Source organism: Fusarium musae, chromosome 1 (genome assembly GCF_019915245.1).
Source record: "Fusarium musae strain F31 chromosome 1, whole genome shotgun sequence".
NCBI classification, from domain to species: domain Eukaryota; kingdom Fungi; phylum Ascomycota; class Sordariomycetes; order Hypocreales; family Nectriaceae; genus Fusarium; species Fusarium musae.
The window spans coordinates 5060090-5081532 of record NC_058387.1 but is presented as its reverse complement, the minus strand read 5'-3'; the positions used below and the strand labels follow the sequence as shown (position 1 = coordinate 5081532).

Genomic DNA, 21443 nt, shown 5'->3' with positions numbered 1-21443 from the left:
CACTGTCTGTCACTGTACAGTTACTATGGAGAGCACGGGCTTCTTTTATTCGGTTGCCAGCTGAAGCTGCGTCACTTGGAGGCCCAGGCCAGACTGAGGTTGCCCCTCAGCTCCCCTCCTCCACCTTTAAGCATAAGGCAAGGTAAAGTACCTTAGATCCCTACTAATCTTCCACCGTCTCCCTGTTTTTCCCTTCTCCTCCTCCTTCAGAACGACCCTCCCCCGATCCTCATTCTTTTACTGTCTTCAAACTCCCTGAAGATAACATCCTGTTCCCCTCTGCTAGCTCAGAAGGGGTTCTTTCTTTCCTATCTTTGCAGCACTACTAGGTAGCTAACATCCTGGGATACTCCCAGCTTGAGGACGTGAACCACAGTCATGTCCACATTCAGATCTCACAGCCTCCTGGTGGGGCTTGTTATCCTCGTTGCTCTGGCTTCTCCAGCCTTTGCTTTCGGTGCTGGTAACATTGCTTCAATCTCCAAGGTCGAAGGCCAAAACTGTGAGTGATCATAACCACGACCAAACACTGTCCGGCAGTGGCTAATCAAGCTCTCCTTCAGGGCGTCACGGCGATATCACCGATGCACTCTTGATCCTTTCGCAGGCTAAGGCCCTCAATGGCAAGAAGTTCAACAAGATCAACGTTTCGCGAGTCTACTTTGGAAACTGGCTTCGGGATTACTCTCAGGCCATTGATGTCGGTACTGTCAAGTCGGTCTCCGCTGAGGCCATTCGCCTTCTCCTCTGTGTCCTCGGTTTCATGACCTTCGGCTACGGCTCTGGAGAGTTCGAGGTCACCGCTGAGCGACTCGGATGCTACCGTCCTGAGGACCATATCGACAATCCCAAGGACTACGCCGAGAATGTCGATGCCCGTCAGTATGATGAACGCCTCCGTGGGCCAATCGACGAGGATCGAGAACTGGCTATCGATCCTGAGACGGGAATGAAGAACTACATTGCGAACGAGCGTGCACGTATCATGACCTCCGCTAGACACGTCAAGAAGCTCTTTAGTGGTACTATCGAGCTTGGTCGTCGATACAAGGACTCGCAACGAAAGGCAGACAAGTACGAGGCTCTCCGCCTCATGGGAACTGGACTACACTGCCTGGAAGGTCTGTAATGCCGACTTTCTCGAGCCAATTCGCTCGTTTCCAGGGTCATGTAAAGCTAACTTGTCTGCAGATTTCTTTGCCCACAGCAACTACTGTGAGCTGGCCCTCATTGAGCTCGGCGAGCGCGATGTCTTCCCCCACGTTGGTCGCAACACACAGATCGAAATTGAGGGAGCTCGTGGTCCCGTCTATCCTATTGTCACCGGCACTTTCGGTGGTGTTGATTTCTTGCACTCAGTTACTGGTGAAGGTTGGTCCTAATGCTCCACATAAACGAGAGGAGAGCTGACAGATTCAGTGTCGGACAAGCTCACTCAGAACGAAATTGAGGAGCTCGAGGGTACTCTCCAGCAGGGTGCCAAGTCTGACACTAGCATGCTTCGTGATCTTCTGGACAAAATCCCCGATGGCATCTTTGGCGATAAGCACCAGAGTGACCGGGTCGACGAGCTCCAGAACAATGCTGCTACTGCCCAGATGGAGAACACCAGTGTGTCTCCTCGTGATCCCGAGGAATTCACCATCTACATCCAGAATGTCTTTAAGCAAGTCATGCCTGCTATTGAATTCCACGACGACATTATGAAGAGTATTTCGGGTGCCATGGAGAAGATTCCCGTGCTCCCCAAGATCATCGAGCAACTGGAGGAGCAGCTCTCCATCTTCATCTTCTCCATCATTGCCCCTTTCATTGTGCCTCTCATCCAGCAGATCCGCAATGAGCTCAAGACTGGTTCTGATGAGATCATCGCTAGCAGTGAGCGTGAGCAGCACATTGTCTTCAACGACGATGATTCTAGCAACCCCACTCACTCTATGCTTTCCAAGGATCACTTTTCCAACGTAAGGCAAGCCACACAACCGATTGTATCCGGCAACTAACTTGGATGTAGATCTTGAACGAGATTGCTGGCCGAAACGCCGCTGCGGTGGTGCAATGGGTTGTTCCTCAGCTTATGGACGCCATCGATGACGAGAGTGTCGACGTGGATAGACTCCTCGACGACATCGTCAACGGTGTGATGCATCATCCTGCTCAGCGTGACCTCGGAAACCGCAAGGTTCAAGAGGGTCGTCGCCGCTCCTACGAAGGTGTTAAGGAGTGGTGGAATAACATGGGCGACCGCCAGCGTGACGATTACCGCCAGAAGCTGACCCGAGAAGGCGTTCAGAATGGTGAGAACCACAAGGAGGGTGTTGTCGACACTGGCCACGGCCACGGATGTGCTGGCAAGCTCGAGATGCGGAAGCTGTACGGAGGTGGCCCTGAGACTCTCGAGGACAAGATTGCTGGTGCTGCGGCCGACGCCATCTTTAAGGGCGCTACCGGCGCAATCTCCGGCATGGTTGAGCAGAACACTGGCTACAAGATGCCCTCTTCTTCCCGTAGGGAAGAGAAGGAGGAGGGTGGTCTTAGCGGCTTCCTCAACCAAGCTGGCTCCATCCTTGGCGGTGCTTTCGGCAGTGACGAGACTAAGAGACAATCCAGCAGTCACCGTGAGGATGATGGCTCCTACACTAGAACTGAAGTAGAGTATGGTCGCCACGGTGATCGCTACGGTCAGGCTGAGTATTCTCAGACACAGCGCCCTGACGGTAGCCAGCAGTCTGAGTACCGTCGATACGAGCAGCAAGACTCCTCAGACGGCCGTCACACCGGTGGTTACGGATATGAGGAGCGAACTGAGACTCACCAGAGTTACTCTGGAGGCTACGAGCAGCGCACTGAGCGGCATGAGTACTCCGGCTCAACTGAGAGCCACGGCCGTCGTCGTGACGATGATGAAGGCGGCTACGGTGGTGGTAGCAGCTACGGCCGACAGGAGGAGAGCAGCTATGGCGGAAACAGTAGCTATGGACGTCAAGAGGAGAGCAGCTATGGCGGAAACAGTGGTTACGGTCGCCAAGAGAGCAGCTACGGCCGCCAAGAGCAAAGCAGCTATGGTGGAGGTTATGGAGGAAGCCATGAACGCCGTGACGAGGGCGGCTACGGTGATAGCAGCGGTGGTTACGAGCGTCGTGATGAAGGCGGGTATGGCGGCAGTGGAGGCTATGAGCGTCGAGAGGAGAGCGGTGGTTACGGTCGCCGTGAGGAGGGTGGATACGGGGGTGACAACTATGGACGCCGAGACGAAGGTGGCTATGGCGGAGGCTCTGCTGATGAGTATCTCCGCCAGAGCCAAGGGGGGCATGGACGTGAGCGCCGTGGCAGCAACGAGTATGGCGATAATGGTTATGGTGGTGACCGACGTTGGTAAATTGTTAAACAAGACAACGGTTGGGAAAACTCTCAGTGAGGGAGTTCACCATCGTGCTTAGATAACAGAATGTTGGGCCAAATGAACGAAAAGAAATTAAGGTAACGGCTGAATTAAATGCGTGTGAAATGCGATCGTGTTCGATGTCCCACGAGATATTTGTGAACCGACCTTTCTCTACGGTTCTGGGGTTCTATTGTAATGATACCTATTTGAGGATATCGAAGAGCATCCAGAACGCTCTTCCAGAAAACGCCTTGAAACCCTCTGACAATGTCTGAGTACACGAAGCCATATGCAAGGCCTTTCTCAAATGCGAGTTTGTATCAGGATATTGTAAATGGCTGGGCTTGGCCTTCTTACTCAGACTGTGACTGTGCATTGCTGATCTGTGCAACATAGACTGAAGATCTCGCTGCAGGCTACGTCCTATCGTAGTTCTCCTCTTTACTACCTGCACAGTATGAAAGCCTATGTTTGTTGGTTCTCACATCTGAGTGGTATTGGTTGTCCCCTCCATCACGCTTGTGTTGGCAGGTCTCAATGCAGTGAGGACGGATTGTCAGTGTCATGAATCATGATGTTGCAACAGGGCAATTAAGATGCGAACTTGGTTCGTCAGAAAGTGTAGTTTTCGTCCAAATGTCCCGATGTTCTCATGCGCAGGATCCTAGTAAGGCACAGATCTCAGGGATGAGACCTTATCTCTGAGTGTGCTTCGACCCTGAAGGTATCTAAACTGTCTGCCTCAGGCAGCAATAATATGGATAGGATCGCCCGCTTTTGATTGCGTATTACGTCAAGTGGCGTAGCACGAGGAGGCCGGGATCTTCTAACCTCGAACAAGCTCTTACAGGGATGCGACAAGGGGCAACAGTTGACTTTGTCTTGTCCAAACTCCGAAGTTCTGCCTTTTAGGTAGGTATTCAGTCAGAAGCATGAACTGCCAATATCTGCAGACAAACCGACAGTGGACAAGGCTGTATGTATGAATTGTTGCATTGAAAATTTTCCCGCGTTTGATCGTCATTTCAAAACCTGATATACAGTACCTAATCATTAGGTACGTAGGTGCCGTTTACCGAGATAGCTCCAGCCACAAGGACCCTCGAATAAAGGATAGGCACTCGAATTACCTACCTCGGCTTGCTTCCAGGATATCGAATGCAGTGTAGTGAGTCGGTCGCGCACCCTGAACTTCGTGTAGGGCCGTCTCATTATGACTCCAGGGTTCATCAAATGACAAGGCTCTTTGAGTGGGCGCCAGTGCTTGATTGCCCTACCCGTCTGTCTCTGACGGTTCAACGGGTGACCTCTTGGGGTGTCAGCCAGTCATTGGCGCCCAGAGACATAACCCTCCTTATCCATCGGGGAGGAGGATTTTGAGTGCGCTGCGCCTCCCCGTCTTCGCGGAGGAGAATGGTGACAGTGACACGAGCAAGGGTTTAAAGAGAGTGAGGGGCCTGTCGACAGTGACCACGATAACTCACATCAGCAGTGGGCGAAATTGATTGTCATCAACGGATCAGCAATACGTATCGCCGTTGATCATTGAGTTTAGTTTATAGTGGATGACTGAACTTGTCGCGGGAGACAAGCTTTGGTCACAGAAGCTTGGCTGGGTACAAGGTTATGTTAGGTTAGATCCGAACCGTTTCGTCAGGCCATTGCTGAGTTCGAACTTTGAACTCTTTCGAATGTACGGAGTAGTCCGTACGTAATATTCGGAATGCGAAAGCTACCACGAGTCATGTACAATCAGTGACGAATTGCTTTCTATCTCTAGACAGTCCATTGATTGATTCACTGGCAAAAACTATGGTTGAAATTCGACGTCGTACTAGGCTTCGTCAACTGACTATTCAGCTGTCACCGTTACAATTAAGCTCTCGGCAACTCCCTTGTATCTTAACTCTGTAAAAACCACGAGGTGATGGTGAAAACTCTTTCAGCCTGCATTTACATACACGGCGTGCGTCCGAGTGATACGGTAAAAAACATCCATGTCCTTGATGGTGAGAGATAAAAAAAGGGGCATTCAAGGATTACGACTGCGGGTCAAGTATCCTAATACGTTCAAGTCTTGACCAACAAGCTTTTGGTTTGTGGGGAAGTGGACGGGACAAATCTTGACTGCCTGATCTTATCCTTTTCTATCCTTTCCTATTCTGAGGTATGTACTCTGTAAGTTGATGTTGATTGATGGAGATGGAGAGCACAAGCTTTGTTGTACCACTAATGCAGATTGCTCTGTTAGGTTATTCTAGACTGTCTGTTTGCTACTCTCACACTCGCTCGTCTGATATCAATAACATCAACTGGAATTTCGAAAACTGAGATCATTGGCTTGCTCTAACTCACCTGGACCTGGCCAAGCCAACTCCGTTATTATTCCCGACTCGGGCTTTTACAAGCATCCATCCATCTGGCCTTAAAGTCTGAGCCAGAATATGAGTTGTGCTGTTTGATTGGCCACCCCTCAAAAGTCAACATACCAGATAAATAAAATAAAAAGAAAAGAAAAGAAAAGAAAAGAAAAAGCGACAATTGTCTCGATATTCCTGCTTCCCAAATGCTCGGGTCGTCAAGAGATAGCCGGCTTGGCAACAGCCATCGCTTTGACTTATTTTCCTTCTGCTGCTCTTGTTCCTGCGCCTAAAACAGAGCTAGCTCATCGTAGCTGTAGCTGTTCCTGTAGCTCTCTTTTGATTTGGTCGATTTGCATCGTGGCCCCCGACACTTTTCGCACCTTTGGAGTTGCGTCTCAAAACGGACTTTTATGTACGTGCCTGGGCCGACTCGTCATTTCTGCGGGATCACATCGTCTCACTTTAGTATCATTATTTTGTCATGGAGTCCTGATTCTGTCAGTTAGTTCCTCTCGATTCTTTTGACCTTGGAAGATTAACTTAGTTGATTCATATCACTTCCATAACAGTGCCTGCATAAAATTATCTTATACCCGCACACCCTTGTTCCATCGTCACACTCTGACAACCGAAACGCGCCACCAACGAAACTGCCCAAATTCACTCAATCGTTCAATCACTCTCTCCACCCCCAACCCTGCCTGCCCTGCCATTTCATCGAATCCAGTTTCCCAGTTCAGAACTCCCCCTCTCTTTTCGCGGCTCAGCAGGAGGCAGGAGACAGGGCAGGGCAGGTAGGCTTACTGCACTTCAGTTCGTCACCCCCCAAAAACACTCACTCGCGCTTTCTCCCTTTCGTATTGCCTCTCCTTCCCCTTCTCCACCAGCCCGGCCACTCTATCCATCCACATCCGCTCCCTCCCGTGCCTGCCTGCTGGCCTGCTTCTTGCTTGTCCTTCTGTTCTTCCTCACCCCCCCAGCGGTGGCAGCCACAATCAGCGTCCGGTCCATTTCCAGTTTCCACCCTCCGTCCTGGTTTCCCAAACCCAAGTCCAGGTCAAATCAAGTCCACCTTACTTACCTACTCTCGCTTGATTCTCTCGCTCTTTCTCTCCCCCAGGAACGCCAACTCGTTTGCTCTTACTTTTTTACTCATTCTCATACTCAGTCTCAAGTCTCAATTCCAGTTTTCACCTGACTCCTCCAAACGTTACTTCGTCCTCACAAACTCGCTTCAGCCAGCTCATTCATCATTGAATCTTCACTGTCACCCTGGGCCGTCACTTGAATTTTTGCGCCTTTGGTGCACGCCATATAATGCCTACGATTCCATGATTGAATATGTTTTAGAAGCATGTGTAAGTTATATCACTCTCTGTTCAACCAACCTTTGTCATAACCTCTTATTTCTCCCTCCGTCTCGTCTCGTCTTACACTACATGGCGATTGATTCATTGATTCATTGATCCTACCCGTTCTCCCCGAAGGGCGTCTGTCCCTTTCCGTTCCGTTCCTGCTCATCCGCGCCTGCGGGTTCGAGGCCAAGAACCTCGCATCATACCCCAGTCTTGGCATCCCACGAACTGACATCAAATCGTCCAGCGCTCACCGAGATACGAAATGTCGTGTATGTCTTTACTCCATCCATTATGTCTCTTTACCTGCAATGTCGTTGTATCCCCGTGGCCGTTCTTCTCATCATCGTCACTGGCGTGACATGAACGACTACGCCGTCCTCGACTCCCCGCTCGCACCAAACTCAGCGAACCACACGACATCGCCTGCCACCTTCCGATCAGACGACCTCACTCGCCATGCTTGATTAAAGCTATGAACATTGCTGACCAATTTCATCAGCCTCCTATTCAGTAATCCAGTATGGAGCGGCGCCAGCACGGTCCCGTCGACAATCATCCGAAATCTCACGGCTCTTTCGGTGCGTTGATTCACTTGACATCTATCATTCCTTAGCGATGAGGCTACTGGAAGACTCGGCTGGCATTAACTAACCATGCAAACAGTCCGACATAGCATATAAGGAGCGAATTTCCACCAACATTACCACACTAACCGCCACGAATGCCGACTCGTCTAATGGCCTTATCACCGGCCTTCTCTACGTCCCCGACCTCGACAACGACCGTGAGTGTGACCAGCAACAATACCAGTTCATCCCTCGAAATGTCACCCGCCGAGATAATCTCCCTCCCACCAATTACAATCTCATCGCTCTCGCGCCGTGGTTCAGCATCGACTGTACCCTAGCCTACCTTGCTTCTGCGCGTCTCGACCCCATTCGCGCTTTCATCTTTTACAAACCTAACAACTCGTCAAATCAACCTCAAGATGCGGACTCGCCTGTTTGGAATCTGGAAGATGGTGGAGCCTGGATGACCGTCAACAAATATCCGATTTACGCCATTTCTGGTCAAGAAGGCCAGAATATGATGCGACAACTCAGTTACTATTCAGGCAGTGTGGACGACATACCGTATGGCGAAAATATCAGCACACTTTATGGCCCGAACCCGAAGGATTATGTCCGTATCTGGACCGAACTCAGCGTTCAGGATGAGTCTGATATTCCACCCCTATGGGCGTTCTTCCTCATAGTAATTGGCGCCTTGCTAGCCATATTTGCATTCGTATCGATAACCATGCACCTTGTACAACGAAGACGACGTATATCACTTCGAAAAAGAGTTGAATCTGGCGAAGTCGATCTCGAAGCCATGGGAATTAAGCGCCTCACAGTACCTGCTACCCATATCACCGGCTTTCCTCTATTTACTTACAACGCGGACCCGGATTCGACAGCGCCTCCTCCTACCCCATCATCTACACGACGCATGCGAAGTAGCCGAGGATTCGACCAGCGGAGCATACGATCCGGTGCCAGTGTCCGGAGCAAAAGATCGAATATCGGAGCCTCGGGCGACAACGCTGCTACTAATTTTCAGCCTAGCTGTCACATCTGCCTCACCAATTTCGAACACCGAGTCACCATCATTCGAGAGCTTCCTTGCGGTCACATATTCCATCCTGAATGTATCGACGAGTTTCTGTCGAAGAACAGTTCTCTCTGTCCTATGTGCAAACATTCAATGTTGCCCAGAGGTTACAGTCCAAGGATCACTAACGGAATGGTGCGTCGAGAACGTGCTCTGAGGAAATTACGTCAGAGAGTTGATCTCGAGGATCTATCTGAGGAAGGTGATAATACGAAGATGAAGGACTGGAGTAAACGACTTTTCCGAACTTCACCATCACCTTCACGGCCTTCCTCGTCGCCACTTGTGAACTTGAAACTACCCAACTTCAGACGACAGCCTGCTACAAATACAGCGGCGAATGAGGAGCAACGAGTAGAAACGCCATCAGCATCATCCACCCCCGCACGATCCCAAGAACCAGGACCAGAAGCAGAAGCAAACACTCGCCCACCAGCTCCAGCCCAGATTCCAAAGACAAGGAGGCCTAGACCTCGACTTTTGAATATGCTCCCAACACAGCCAGAGAATTCCGAGTTGAACACAGATCCAACGCCAAGACGTGGAAGCCCTTCTTCGTTTGCTCGACAACGCATGCGTGAAATTGCAGCCAAGAACGCGCCTTTCGACGATCCGGACTCTCAGAGGGCGATATGTAAGTCGTTAATCTAAATGGTCTTGGATGCATACACTAACATGATCACAGGGCTACGAGCACTCTCAAAAGTTTTCCCGGGGTATTTCTAATTCTGCTTTGATAAATATCATGGTCAGAACACATCTCTTGCATATGATGGGGCAGCATAGGTCAGGCGTTTATGTCATGGGCAGGGTTTTGGGATCTAGGCCGATCTGCTAAGGCCATTGATTATACGACTTTTTTTCGGGTACATTGGTGCATTGGAAAGGCATTTAATGAGGCGTTGGTTGGATTTACGAGAATTGTATATACAGGGGCTCGTTGAGAAGATAGGAGGTGCAGAGCAGTGGGCTAGCAATGGCATCCCATCTACTAATTATGTGTTGTCCAGAATATGCATCAAAAAAGCATATATCCAAACAATATACAGTCATGATATGAAGCAACATGAGTAGCACTATGAATTGGCCAAGGTGTTTATATTTTAGATCAGACTGTCGTATGTTTCCAAGAACTAGCTATTCCCCTATATGCACAAGTATATCTGAGGAGTCAAATCGTTCATATTTCTCGCTCTAGGTACGCTCCAAACGCCAAACATAATCCAAGTTCAGTGATTCAAATTCCTATGTTCTGGTTTCTGATCATAATACACTGTTCAATTCCCTTCACCACGCTTTCCTTTGCCTTCTAGCAACGGCTCATTACGAACTCCGCCTCTAGCAAGTGCATCTCGAACACGATCATTCTCGGCAGCACGAATTCTGCTTCTTGCGTCCTCCAGACGTTCGACGCCGCGATCAATGGTCTCGATATGCACGCTCAACGGGATTGGAGGTCCACTACCGATACCATTGCGGAGCACCTCTGGCTCAGCAACTCGGTCACGCAAGTCGCCCAGACCAGCTTGAATGCTCTCGAGTTCGAGGATAAGCGCGTTGACCTGTGCGACTGCTGAAGAACGCTGTGCGTCAACCTGGCGCAGAAGAGCCAGTTGGCGGGAAAGACTGTTGAGTTGGTTCGAGTTTGCACCGACAAGTGTCCAGATATTCCAGAGAACATTTTCACGACGAGATGCTGTATCGGCAGAGGAGCGAGAACTGATGTCGTAAATGAGCATCAGATGATCCTCAGCTTTTGTAAGCAGGCGCAGAACGGCCTGCGCTTCAAGGATAAGGGTCGCGATACGATCCGAGACAAGAGCCGTATGTTCAATATACTTGTCTAGGAGAACTCGCTCGTTGAAGATATGATCTGTAGTTGGCTGGAACGGGTGAAAGAGCCACGACGCCCAGCCAAGAATAGGCGAAGGTGAGGAAATCGACTTCCCATCATCTGTTTCTGGGGATAGAGTATCGAGATAACGAGACGTCCAGCGGTTGATGCTTATGACAGCATCAACAGCCGACCCAACATGGGTGTTGAACTTTTGCAAGTCCGAAGACGTCTGCCTCGCCGTATCGATGTAACCGTCGAACTCAAATAGCAACTCATCGCGAGCTTGTAGATCGCTGTGTCGCACAAGGCTGCGTAAATCTCGGATGGCCGTTTCGGATCTCTTCATCTCGAATGGGAGAGAGACTCCATCAGAGCTCTTCTCAAGAACTTGCTCGAACTTTGACTGAACATTCATGAGATCATCGAACTCAACGGGTGATCCATCGCCTCCCGCAGGCACTATCGTATCCAAGGAAGGACAAAACGGAAGATTCAGAAGCGATGCGCCCGGGATACGGCAAAGAGGAGATAGAGATGCGGCGATAGAGCGAGTTGCCATGTTCTGTGCAATAATAAGGCCACCAAAGCAAAGATAAATGGCCAGTAGAATCGCAAAAGGTTTCTGAGCGTAGCGAAATGCCAGCCCGATAACGTTGAGAAACCATGCAAGTGTGTTGTATATCGCCGCCGGGACGCTTTGAGCGATTTGATTTCCAACTGTTGGTGGTGGCTGTTCGCGATATTGGCGGCGATGATATTCATCCTCGGTCTCATGTCTTGCGCGCGTATTTCTCTGCTTGGGAGGACTCGAAGTTGGTTGATTTCCTCTTCTCCTCGCACCTTCATTGCCGCCATATCCTATGCCCAGTCCTCTTATCGTGCGCTCACTCCTACTTCCATCACTCGCAGTATCGATGCGCGGCATGTGAAATTCTGGATCGGGTGATCGAAAGACTCGCTCTCCGCTTACGCTCACACTTGCGCGCGAAAGACTCGGCCTGAATGGCTCTCGTAGAATGACCTGCTCGTCGTCTGGGTCCGCCCCAAAGTCGCGAATGCTGTCCTGCGAAGCGAAGCTGAGATTTCCTTGGGAAAAGGGTTGTGAGGGTATGTTGCCTGAGGATGTAGGTGGTGATGATTCCCCAAGCGATGGGAGGATACTTGTGTCGAAACTATCGTTCTCCCCTTCAACAAAGCGCCACGAGTCCTCGGGTCGAAGCTCACGCTGGCGCGAAGATACCATGTTGTTCACCTTCGGCGCTCGAGTACGGCAGAGTCGCACACGAGCAGGCGTTACGGTAACGTCGCCTCAATCAAAGAATTATACGAACTGGACGTCCGGTCGCATCAGATAGGCGATTTGTATGATGAAAGTGGTGTATTTATAATGTAGAATGTGAGATAACAATATGCGCCAAGTTAGATCGTGAAGCGCTGACTGGCGCCCTTAGCGTAGGCAGGCGGAAGTTCGTTCTAGGAGCGGTGAGTCATCGGCAGTTGTGATGATCGTTCACGGTGATTGTTGACGGGAGTGCGCTTGATGTTTCAGATCGTGAATGGGTGTCAAAATGAGGTTGATGTTGTTAGGTTGTTGTCTTTATGAATGATGTAAGAGCAAGGTCAGGTAGGCGAGGCGGCAAATGGAGCTTCATGGCTGAGCGAGGGTAAGTGAGGTCACTAAGGTAGGTACCTGTGGGGAATGACAAAGACACTGGAGATGAAAAGTTACTCAAGTTGGACATGTATTGCTCCAAGTTTAAATCAACTTCTTATTTTAATTTACCTTACATCGAGTAACGTATGTAGTACGGAGGATAGCTTATTGTCTGCAATTTGTTATGGCCTTCACTAATCAATCGACACCTGAAGAGTAACATCTGTCAGTTCCATTGTACATATCTATGTACATAATTAGTAGACCCTTGTCGCCCTGCCTAGGTAAGTACCTAGCGCCGGTCAACAGTGGGGACATGTAGAAGCTGACCGAGACCTCGTGGTCAATTTATTTTAAGTCTAGGGTATCTATCAGCCGTCACCATCTTAATTAGACGTCAATGAAAAAATAACCAACATCAACTGCTTTCCAGCTATCAACTTACCAAGGCACTTCTGGATTATTACTAAGTTTACCTCAGTGGTCAAGTTTGCAGTTTTCGAAAACCTAAAATATTGCCAATTGAGTTCAAAAAATAGCGAGGTGTTCGAGCCCTATATAGGTAGGTACTCCTGTCCCAGATGCCGAACATGCAACTAAAACTGATCAACAAGTAAACCGTGAGGCGTTTGTAAAACCAACCTTCCATCCTTCAACCATCTCTCGCTTGTATCATATCATAGATTTGAACGAGACTCGGAAATCCGGGTTAAAATTTTCACCATTTCCTCCTCCAGAGTAGGTCAAACTATTATCTACTAAGTTATGTGCAAACAAACCAAGGACGCATTGCCGTCACTTCTCAACTTTCACAGAAACCGAGCCTCCCCTTGATTTGTCATCTGAACACCCTGTTTCCATGTAAATATCCGAAACTGAACTTCCTGCGTCGTCTGTTATATCCCAGGCTGTCATACTTCCGCCAGGAGCTGGAGTTAGATTTCCTGCCCAAGCTACAACACTCGTCTCTGGCTCACATTGCAGCGAGTATGATGGCAGCCCTGACCAACCACCCATATGTTCCAATGTGGGCGACCTGAGCCAGAGAGAGTCCCCCTCGGTTACAGGCGCAGGCCTATCACCAACCGCTGACGTAGCTTGAGAAAGTTCCATATACCCATGCTCATGGCCGCCTCTGCCCAGTGCCTCCATGAAAAAGTCAGATAACACCCTTGACCTGGGCCAGAATTCCCCAGACTTTTTGAGGAACTCTGCCAGAAGCAAAACTCTAGATCTGTAATCTGGCTGCCCTGCACCATAGAGCACAACATCACGCAAAGGTGAGGCTGCTTGTTCCAAATCAAGTAGACATGAAGGGGAGAACTTCTCTGGTACAAGCTGAGAGCCAAGTAGAGCCATCAGACGCAATGGTGCCTGGAGAATCACTGGTAGCGGAGCGCCATGTCCTGTAGCACCACTGTGAAGTAATGAAGCCGCGATATGTTCATCCCAGTGTCCGTAGAGATGAGCTTGCATCCGGATCTCGAGTCTTTAGAGAGATTTAGCCATCTGAAAACGACGTTCCAGGGACATTTGACTTACCCAAAAGAGACCGCTAACTACAAGGTAGACTGTGAGTAACCGAACTAGCCCCTGAACGGGTCAAAGAACTTACCGCATGGTATAAGATCATATCAAACATGCCATCTTCCCCCACGCGACTTTTCTTCGTGGGGCTGATTTTGAACCGCCAGGAATCGATAAGCTGACTTGCATACTTGAAGTTGTACCGGGCTGCCTGAAAACAATCATGAAGAAGCGGTGCCACATGAATATCGTATATACGAATAAGATCAACGAAGTAGGCCCAAGAAGAGTGCTCGCGAGAGAGGTTCAGGCGATCGTACTCTTCAAGAGTTATTGAGGCTGGAATATTCTAATGGAAAATCAGCGTGAAGTAGCTACCTCGAACAAGAAATACGCACACCGGCCTGGTAGTCCCAATCCTCACACGGAAGTCCTACCACAAAACTGGGCCCAGGGGGGTAGAGTGTTGAGTAAAGCTGATTCTGTCGCAAACCAAGCAACATCTCGTGTGTATATAATCCCCAATATGTCCGGCGGCATGATTCAGCGAGGACTGGGTCTGTTTCCCTATCCGCGAACTCTTTGCTCTGAAGTTCCAAATGAGAAGCCAGCGCAGAAGCTTTGTTGAGCATGATTTTACTAACGTTGCCAGGCTGTCTCCCGAATTCTGCAACAGAAAGACACAGCAGTGCTTGAACGGACCAGATTGTTTGGGAAAGAGTGTCATGCGACATTCGGTAGGCATTCTGTTGTAGCTGCGTCTTGTCGACATTGTCCAAGTATAGAGACCCAATGTAGGTAACTGTGGCCACGAGGAAACGTAAGTTTTCTGGTTGCGTTTTGCAGAGATCCTCCAGTTTCTTTCTTGGGGGTAGCCAAGAGTGGGTGACGTGAAAGTTGGCGTAGTAGAGGTCGAATGGACGTATGGCACTGCAAGGTGTGGAAGGTATCATTTGGGGAAACGGAATGCCGGGCTCAAGAAGGTCTGGCAACGGTGTGCTCTCCATACTATCATCTTGATCGGTCACCAAAGTCTCTTCCTCCTTCATACTCGTCTTTGATTTTCGGACCCCTCGACGTGACTTGGTGTAATGACACGGTTTGCCTTCTTCTTTGCATCGAGTGCATGGTGTACTTCCACTGCACTTTATATGCTTATAACGGCAAGGATCGCAAGCTGAAGAGATACGCTTCTGGACTTTTGAGATTCCCGTACTAACTCGTTTCTGACTGGAGTTGAGTCCAACCCCTGGTGAAACTTCGTCTTGTGAGGAACTTGCCATAGCTTGATCAACGAACTGGATCTTCGAAGACGACGAAAGGGGGTCTCAAGACCCGTCCTGTTTCTCTTAGTTGGCAAACTCCAGTGGTAGGGCCCTACAAGTAGGCTAGAGTCGATAAAGGATGTGTCGTGGCACCGAACCAAGCTTGTTTGTCAAGAACCAACTGGTTGAACAGGTTTGTGGTAAGTGCCGGAGCCACGGAATATATGCACGCAGAATAAGGAATTAGAAATGGAAAGAGGCGGATGGAACTACGAGCTCAATACAAATACATGGTATCAGTGCAACATGGTGGAGGCGTAGGGCAGAGAAGATGGTCGTCAGGCTTAACAAAAGCAAATCATCCAATGCATCATGATTGGAAGAGGTGGATAGTTGAGTTAGATCCAAATCTCAGAACCATGTTGTAATACCTGACTCCTCCAGTCATGTCGGCCCCAGGGAGGTATGTGGCGTGGATATGGGCTCCCAGTCGAGGACCAGGTAGGGGAAGCTCTGTCAAAAAAGGGCCGCCTGCATCTCCATGTCAATCTTTATCCATTGAGAGTTATGACAGGTGTGACCTAGAAGACAGACGCAAGTAAGCATGTCACTGGTCTGACGTTCCTTGGTCGCAAATCAAGAGAGTGAAGAGGGAGGGGCAAAGAATGGGCCGCCCCCCGACTCAATAATGGCACCTCTGGCACAAGAACCGGGTTGCTGGTGCATCTGGCACTCGGGGATTTTCACAGAGATATACTAGACAGCGTGTGCGTGTTGTTTGATTATGCGTTCAGGGGTTGCCGTTAAAGTGAAGTCTAACCAGCAAAGGCGGGCTGGCCTTTAATGTTGACAGCTGTTGAACGACCGCCCGGGGCGGGCCTTGCAAAGCTCCCGTCTCTCCTAAGACAGCAAGCAATATGGTCACTAAGAGCGGCCACTGTCTCAATAGCTAGCAACTCGGGCTCTGATTGTTTGAATGGGTATCCACAGAGGAGGAGATGCCTGGTCGCCGGCTGGGGGATTCACGTTTCTGACACGTAGGAAGTCATCAGAAGAGTCGTGATGCAGATGCAAGCGCAGCACAGTCAATATAAGATTGCTTTTTCCAAAGGAACTCTGTGTAACACAGTGCTCATGCAGCTAGTCGTTTGTCTCAGCTCCCAGGTGTCTGGGACATACTGGTTGCATACAGGGCTATCGGAGATATCATAGCGCCATTGATTGCTGGTCGCTGGTCAAGCCTCAAACATAAGGTACATGCATGCATAGCTGAATTCTGCCAAGTGAGTGTGGCTTGTCTTTCCCCCAAAGCCTGGTTAACATTTGGTTTGTCGACGATTTGTGATACTCTAAGAACGAAGCGCCCCTGAGTTTCATAATTTGATGGTATCGGCCGAAGTTTGCTGGATGAAATGTGCTTTGCAGAGTAGAGGCACAGAAGCTTTGAGACTGTTTGTGACGAGTTGAGCCGCACTTGCCATCTCAAGTTCTGTGTAACTGCATCGAGCAAGGGGGGAGAAGAGGAGTTGCAGCGGGAGGGGGTCCCGGCTTACCTAAGGTAGGTATGGTCCGGCCCAGACGGGGACAGAGAGACACACACAGTGGTGCTATACCAGCTAACAAAAAGACTTGAGCAAGTTCAGCATAAGTTCAGGAGACTCCTAGGTTAGTTAATTTTGGCACCTCATCACAAGGTCAGAAGTTGTCTCGCGCTCTGAAGAGTGGAAATCAAGCGCTAAGGCAAGTCTCAGTGCGCGTGAAAACAAAAAGTCCCCTACTCTTTTACGAGTAGGTACAGCAGGAATGGGCCTGGGCAGACTCCAGAGGCACGAGGGAGGAACATGCACGGTACGGTAAAGTAGCCGATAAGGCCTAGGCACTCTAACACCTCGGCTCGGCTTCTGCTCGACAACCCCTGGCCCTGGCGTCATGGGGGGTTTTAGCATTGGATGGGCCCGCACAATCCCCAGATGAGATCCAATGCGATGCGCTGAGACGAGCTTAATGAAGTGCGCGCTTCCTTTTTGTTTTTATCACCTGCAACAAATGATCGCTCGCTCTATTCAGCTGTAACCGGATCAACCCACCGCCAAACCGACCGATAGACTCCCAATCAAATACCCGAAACTCGACGAACGCCCTCATCCTCATGCAGGTCAAATGACCGACTCGAGCTTCGTCCAAGCCCAACGCCGCGTCGCTGCGCGTCGCCAAACCCGTGAGGCCGAAGCTGCTGCTCGCATCGCTGCACAGCGGCAATCTTCTCGACCTAGAGCCAACCTCGAGCGCTTACCTTACCCCCTAAATCGCATAGGATCTGCCTGGGATGCTGTGTCAACGAGGGAGGGCACGCGCCCTGCATTTCGAGTAGGACAAGTCGATGCCGAACTGCTCGATGTAGAGCTCTTGGACATTCTCAAGGACCAGGTTTGCGAGGGTCTCAAATATTTTGGTGGAGGGCATCTGCACGATGACTGGTCGGCTGAGATTATGTTGGCTCTGAGGGCGGTGCTTTTCAAACTCACTGTCTGGGACCACGATGCCACATACGGAGCGGCTCTTCAAAACCTCAAATATACCGACGCCAGAAACGACGGGCTTATACTCAAAGCACCCTCAAAGGTGCAGAAATCACTCTATGGACTTGTCACAGTATTTGGAAACTATGCTTGGACGAGATGGGAGGACTGGCTTCTGGAGCATGACGATGGCTACGACGAGCCAAGTCCCCGACTGAAGCGACTATCGAAGTTGACATCTGCTCTCTCAACTGTTCACTCGGCAGCGGCATGTGTCTCATTTCTTGTCTTCTTACTGCATGGACGATACCGAACCCTCCTCGATAGAATTCTCAGAATGAGACTTGCGCCACCCACAAGCCAAGTAAGCAGAGAGGTCTCATTCGAGTATCTCAACAGGCAGCTTGTCTGGCATGCCTTCACCGAGTTTTTGCTTTTCGTACTACCCCTGATCGGCATCCAGCGATGGCGACGCTGGCTGACCAGGACATGGCGGAAAACAAAAGACATTATCAGAACGGGGCCTCAGGAAGAGGGCAAGGCCAATGGTGAATACGCGTTCCTCCCCGAGAGGACATGCGCAATTTGCTACCAGGACCAGAATACAGCAACTTCTGAGAACGAAGTGATGGCAGCAGCAGCATCCAGTGGTGTTATTGGCTCAGCCCAGACAGACATAACCAACCCATATGAGACAATACCTTGTGGGTGTGTATACTGTTTCGTCTGCTTGGCTACTCGATTGGAGAGAGAAGAGGGCGAGGGCTGGACCTGTCTGCGTTGCGGTGAGCATGTCAAAGAATGCAAGCCTTGGGGTGGTGACTTGGTTGAGCCGTCTGCAAAGCATGCTTCAGCCAAGACGGTGGCTTTCTCAGATGATATTACCGGGGGTGTGCTTGTAGATGAGCAGGATGATGAATCGTTCGTAGAGAGTCTGAGCACAACCTCAGAGTGAAGGGTTATGAGAGGCGTTGATCTGCGGCATTAATGGACATGTAAGGATAACTATACTTTGTAATATCACAGGCACACAGCGAATGCGATGTTGTTCTACTTTCTTCCATTACTCACTGCCCAGTTCTCCCAGTCAGAGTGCAACAGATACAATTGGTGTAGGAGTCCCCTACTACCTCGAACCCCCTACAAAGGTATGCTTATGAACGAAGAAAGCGAAAAAAAAAAAAAAGTCTTGATCAAGAAGTGCCTCGATGGATAGGTAAATATAAAAAGATTCGAATCTTACGAAAGAGAATCTGATAGCTGAATGCCCACTCCAAGTTCCTTAGAAGGACCTGAAGGGACCCTGAAATGGCCTGCCCACATATCCATCCTCTGAAGGCCACTAACACAGGTAGCGCGTCATAGCAGGGGATGGGACTTGGACCCCTGTTCTACTCCTACCATTGTCAGCCGAGATACGGACCAACATCAGCCCAATCTAATGCTTGGATAAAACAACACCAACTTCCAAGTTCACGAGACCAACATTTCACCATAATCATTCTTCTAATACTCGACGGTTCCAATTAACGTGCCTTGGAGACGTCATCCATCGACTTACTATTCAGAATACGCCATAATCCATAGTCGAAGCCTTTCAATGTAGCCCGATATCACAACTCGATTACACCGACTCCCTCCCTTCATCCCATGCCCAGCTTCTTTCAGTTCACGCAGGGCACCGAGTCGCACGTCCGACCCAACGACTCGGCCCCTCTCCTAGGCCGCTTCCGCGCTGTTCCTCCGCGTCCTGGCGTGGTATCTCGAAGGCGTAGTCAACTTGGCCTCTTCTCGAATACGGCAGACAACAGAGGCAGCGTGCATATACTTGGATACGGTGCTTTTCCTGCAGATGACGACGATACGGACAGTGATTATGACCTCGAGGATGACAGGAGTTTATGGCAGCGTCTTTGGCAACGATGGGTGTTAGATATTTGGGTTGACCCAAGACAGTCGGCGGTGAAGAGGGTCGTTGATAAGTGGTGGAGTCGGTATGCATTTCTGGTGTTGATGCCGGCTTTGTTGGTATGTATTGGAGCTCCAATGAAACAACAAAGAACCAACTGACCCAAGAATAGGCTGTGGCGTGGTGTTCCATACCCTTTCCTCAGTATAGAATTCCCGACGACCATATCGGTGATGGGGACGAGGATAGACTCTCCGACGGATCTAAGACGCCTGGTCACGGAGCTGCCCGAGTCCAGGTCAACTTTTGGTTCTTTCTATTCGTCTACTATGGTTTCTACAACCTGACTGCTCTTATCTGGATCACGAAGGTGTTCAACCTTTACAGCCTCAACTGGTGGCCCCAATCTCTGGGATTCCCGCTGACCGTCTCACTTATCGCCATCTTGTCCATTGCCGTCCCCATACCCATGTATTACAGTGATAGGGCGCGTTATTTGCTCGTCCACAACACAGCATGGATTTCATGGACCTTCATCATCATGGCCTTGCCTGTCACAATCGCCTTTATCATTCTCACGACTAACGAGCGGCACATCGGGCTTCGTCACTCGCTATCAGAAACTCAACGCATCTTTACCACATCCTGGTGGACCGGAGAGCCAGACACGTTCAACGGTAGGGACCGTCGGCGCCGCAACGTCACGGCTGATCTATTCGATGCAGATGCAACTCAAGTTGAACCCGAGTTGAGGCCACAGGGCGTTAGGATGCGCCGGCTGTGGTTGCCAGCAAGCTTTGTGCGATTCTTATGGTTCTGCGTTGCTCTGTTTATTGGCCTCATGGCATACGTGATCGGAGAGGCATATGCAGAGATTTACCTCCGAACCTTGCCACACAATAACTTGGAGACAGTAGTATACGTCTATGGCTGGGTTGCAACGGTGCACCTGCTGGATGCGTTGAGCGGCTGGGTGCTCGGAATCCGAGAGGGTGAGCGTGTTGGAAGCTATCCTCTGAGCTGGATCTTTAAACTGTAAGCCTCGAGATATGCAGATGCTGGTATTTCCACGACTGACACCACATCCAGATACTTCATGTTAACCTACCAGATGTACGTTCGTGCGCTATATGCACGACTGCGCTCACCACAGCAATTCATAACCCTTCAGATCTTGTCATCAACAGGTCTGGTTGTCATCACACCCATTATGATGACCTCCTTCGTGCACAAGCTCTTGACAATTCTTGGGCTGAACTCACAAAGCTTTGGTTCATACCAGAAGCTCCAGACCCGAAATGTCTTCATCCGCTTTCTTGCGGAAAACGTCTCAATGGTCGCATTCCTTGGAAGCATTCTAGTACTGCATTTCGGAGCCAACAAAGACGTCTACCCATATTTTGCATTCGATACGGAGGGAGAGGACTACAACTTTGGCCTCACCTTCTACGCCTCATCGGTAACGTGGGCGTGTGAGTTGGTGGCGAGTCTTGCCGTGCGGGGACTCATCCGACTATGCTTCCAAATTGATGTCGGCTTGGAGGGGAAGCTGGACTTGGCTGTCTGGCCAGAGTTGATGCCAACCTGTGTGGCAGTCATGCTGCACGTGCTGCAGAACATGCTATTTTCCATCATCCGACTACAGTTTCAGTGAGGGGAGAAAGGATCTACTGTGGTCTGGTGTGAGAGAGGACCGATGATCCAGGGGCTATTTTTCACACAGGATTGATGAATGAGAGGGTCGGAACGGCCCGAGAACGGTTGCCGAGAGGTGCGGCTATTGAGATGGTGCACCCATCGACATTCACACCCGCGTAACGGACAAAGAGTCTGGATGCTTGGCCTCTGCTTTGCTTTTTCTGTTTTTGTCACTACTAAACTGTGAGTTGTTGTCTTGAGTTGTCTTTCACTGGAGCGACTTCTTTGCATACTTTGCGATGTCCTTGGACTGGGGAAGTTGTACTCTTGGTCCA

At 50.0% G+C, this 21443-nt stretch overlaps 5 protein-coding genes across 5 annotated transcripts; 4 read left to right on the top strand and 1 right to left on the bottom strand.

Annotated features, from left to right (window-relative positions):
• Positions 1-378: 378 nt before the first annotated feature.
• On the top strand, positions 379-3379 carry J7337_001507 (uncharacterized protein; the record flags this gene model as incomplete). The annotated part of the gene is made up of 5 exons (XM_044819247.1): positions 379-502; positions 564-1121; positions 1192-1371; positions 1420-1964; positions 2015-3379. The coding sequence occupies 5 exons, from the start codon at positions 379-381 to the stop codon at positions 3377-3379; spliced, it is 2772 nt and encodes a 923-aa protein (XP_044686949.1).
• Positions 3380-7626: 4247 nt separating this feature from the next.
• On the top strand, positions 7627-9485 carry J7337_001506 (uncharacterized protein; the record flags this gene model as incomplete). Its single annotated transcript, XM_044819246.1, has 3 exons — positions 7627-7684; positions 7780-9393; positions 9445-9485. 3 exons carry the CDS (start codon positions 7627-7629, stop codon positions 9483-9485), a joined length of 1713 nt encoding a protein of 570 aa, XP_044686948.1.
• Positions 9486-10036: 551 nt separating this feature from the next.
• J7337_001505 (uncharacterized protein) lies at positions 10037-11839 on the bottom strand (the record flags this gene model as incomplete). Its single annotated transcript, XM_044819245.1, has 1 exon — positions 10037-11839. One exon carries the CDS (start codon positions 11837-11839, stop codon positions 10037-10039), a length of 1803 nt encoding a protein of 600 aa, XP_044686947.1.
• Positions 11840-17202: 5363 nt separating this feature from the next.
• On the top strand, positions 17203-18516 carry PEX2 (peroxisome assembly protein (Peroxin-2); the record flags this gene model as incomplete). The annotated part of the gene is made up of 1 exon (XM_044819244.1): positions 17203-18516. One exon carries the CDS (start codon positions 17203-17205, stop codon positions 18514-18516), a length of 1314 nt encoding a protein of 437 aa, XP_044686946.1.
• Positions 18517-19211: 695 nt separating this feature from the next.
• Positions 19212-21124, top strand: J7337_001503 (uncharacterized protein; the record flags this gene model as incomplete). The annotated part of the gene is made up of 3 exons (XM_044819243.1): positions 19212-19555; positions 19681-20505; positions 20560-21124. 3 exons carry the CDS (start codon positions 19212-19214, stop codon positions 21122-21124), a joined length of 1734 nt encoding a protein of 577 aa, XP_044686945.1.
• Between the last annotated feature and the right edge of the window lie 319 nt (positions 21125-21443).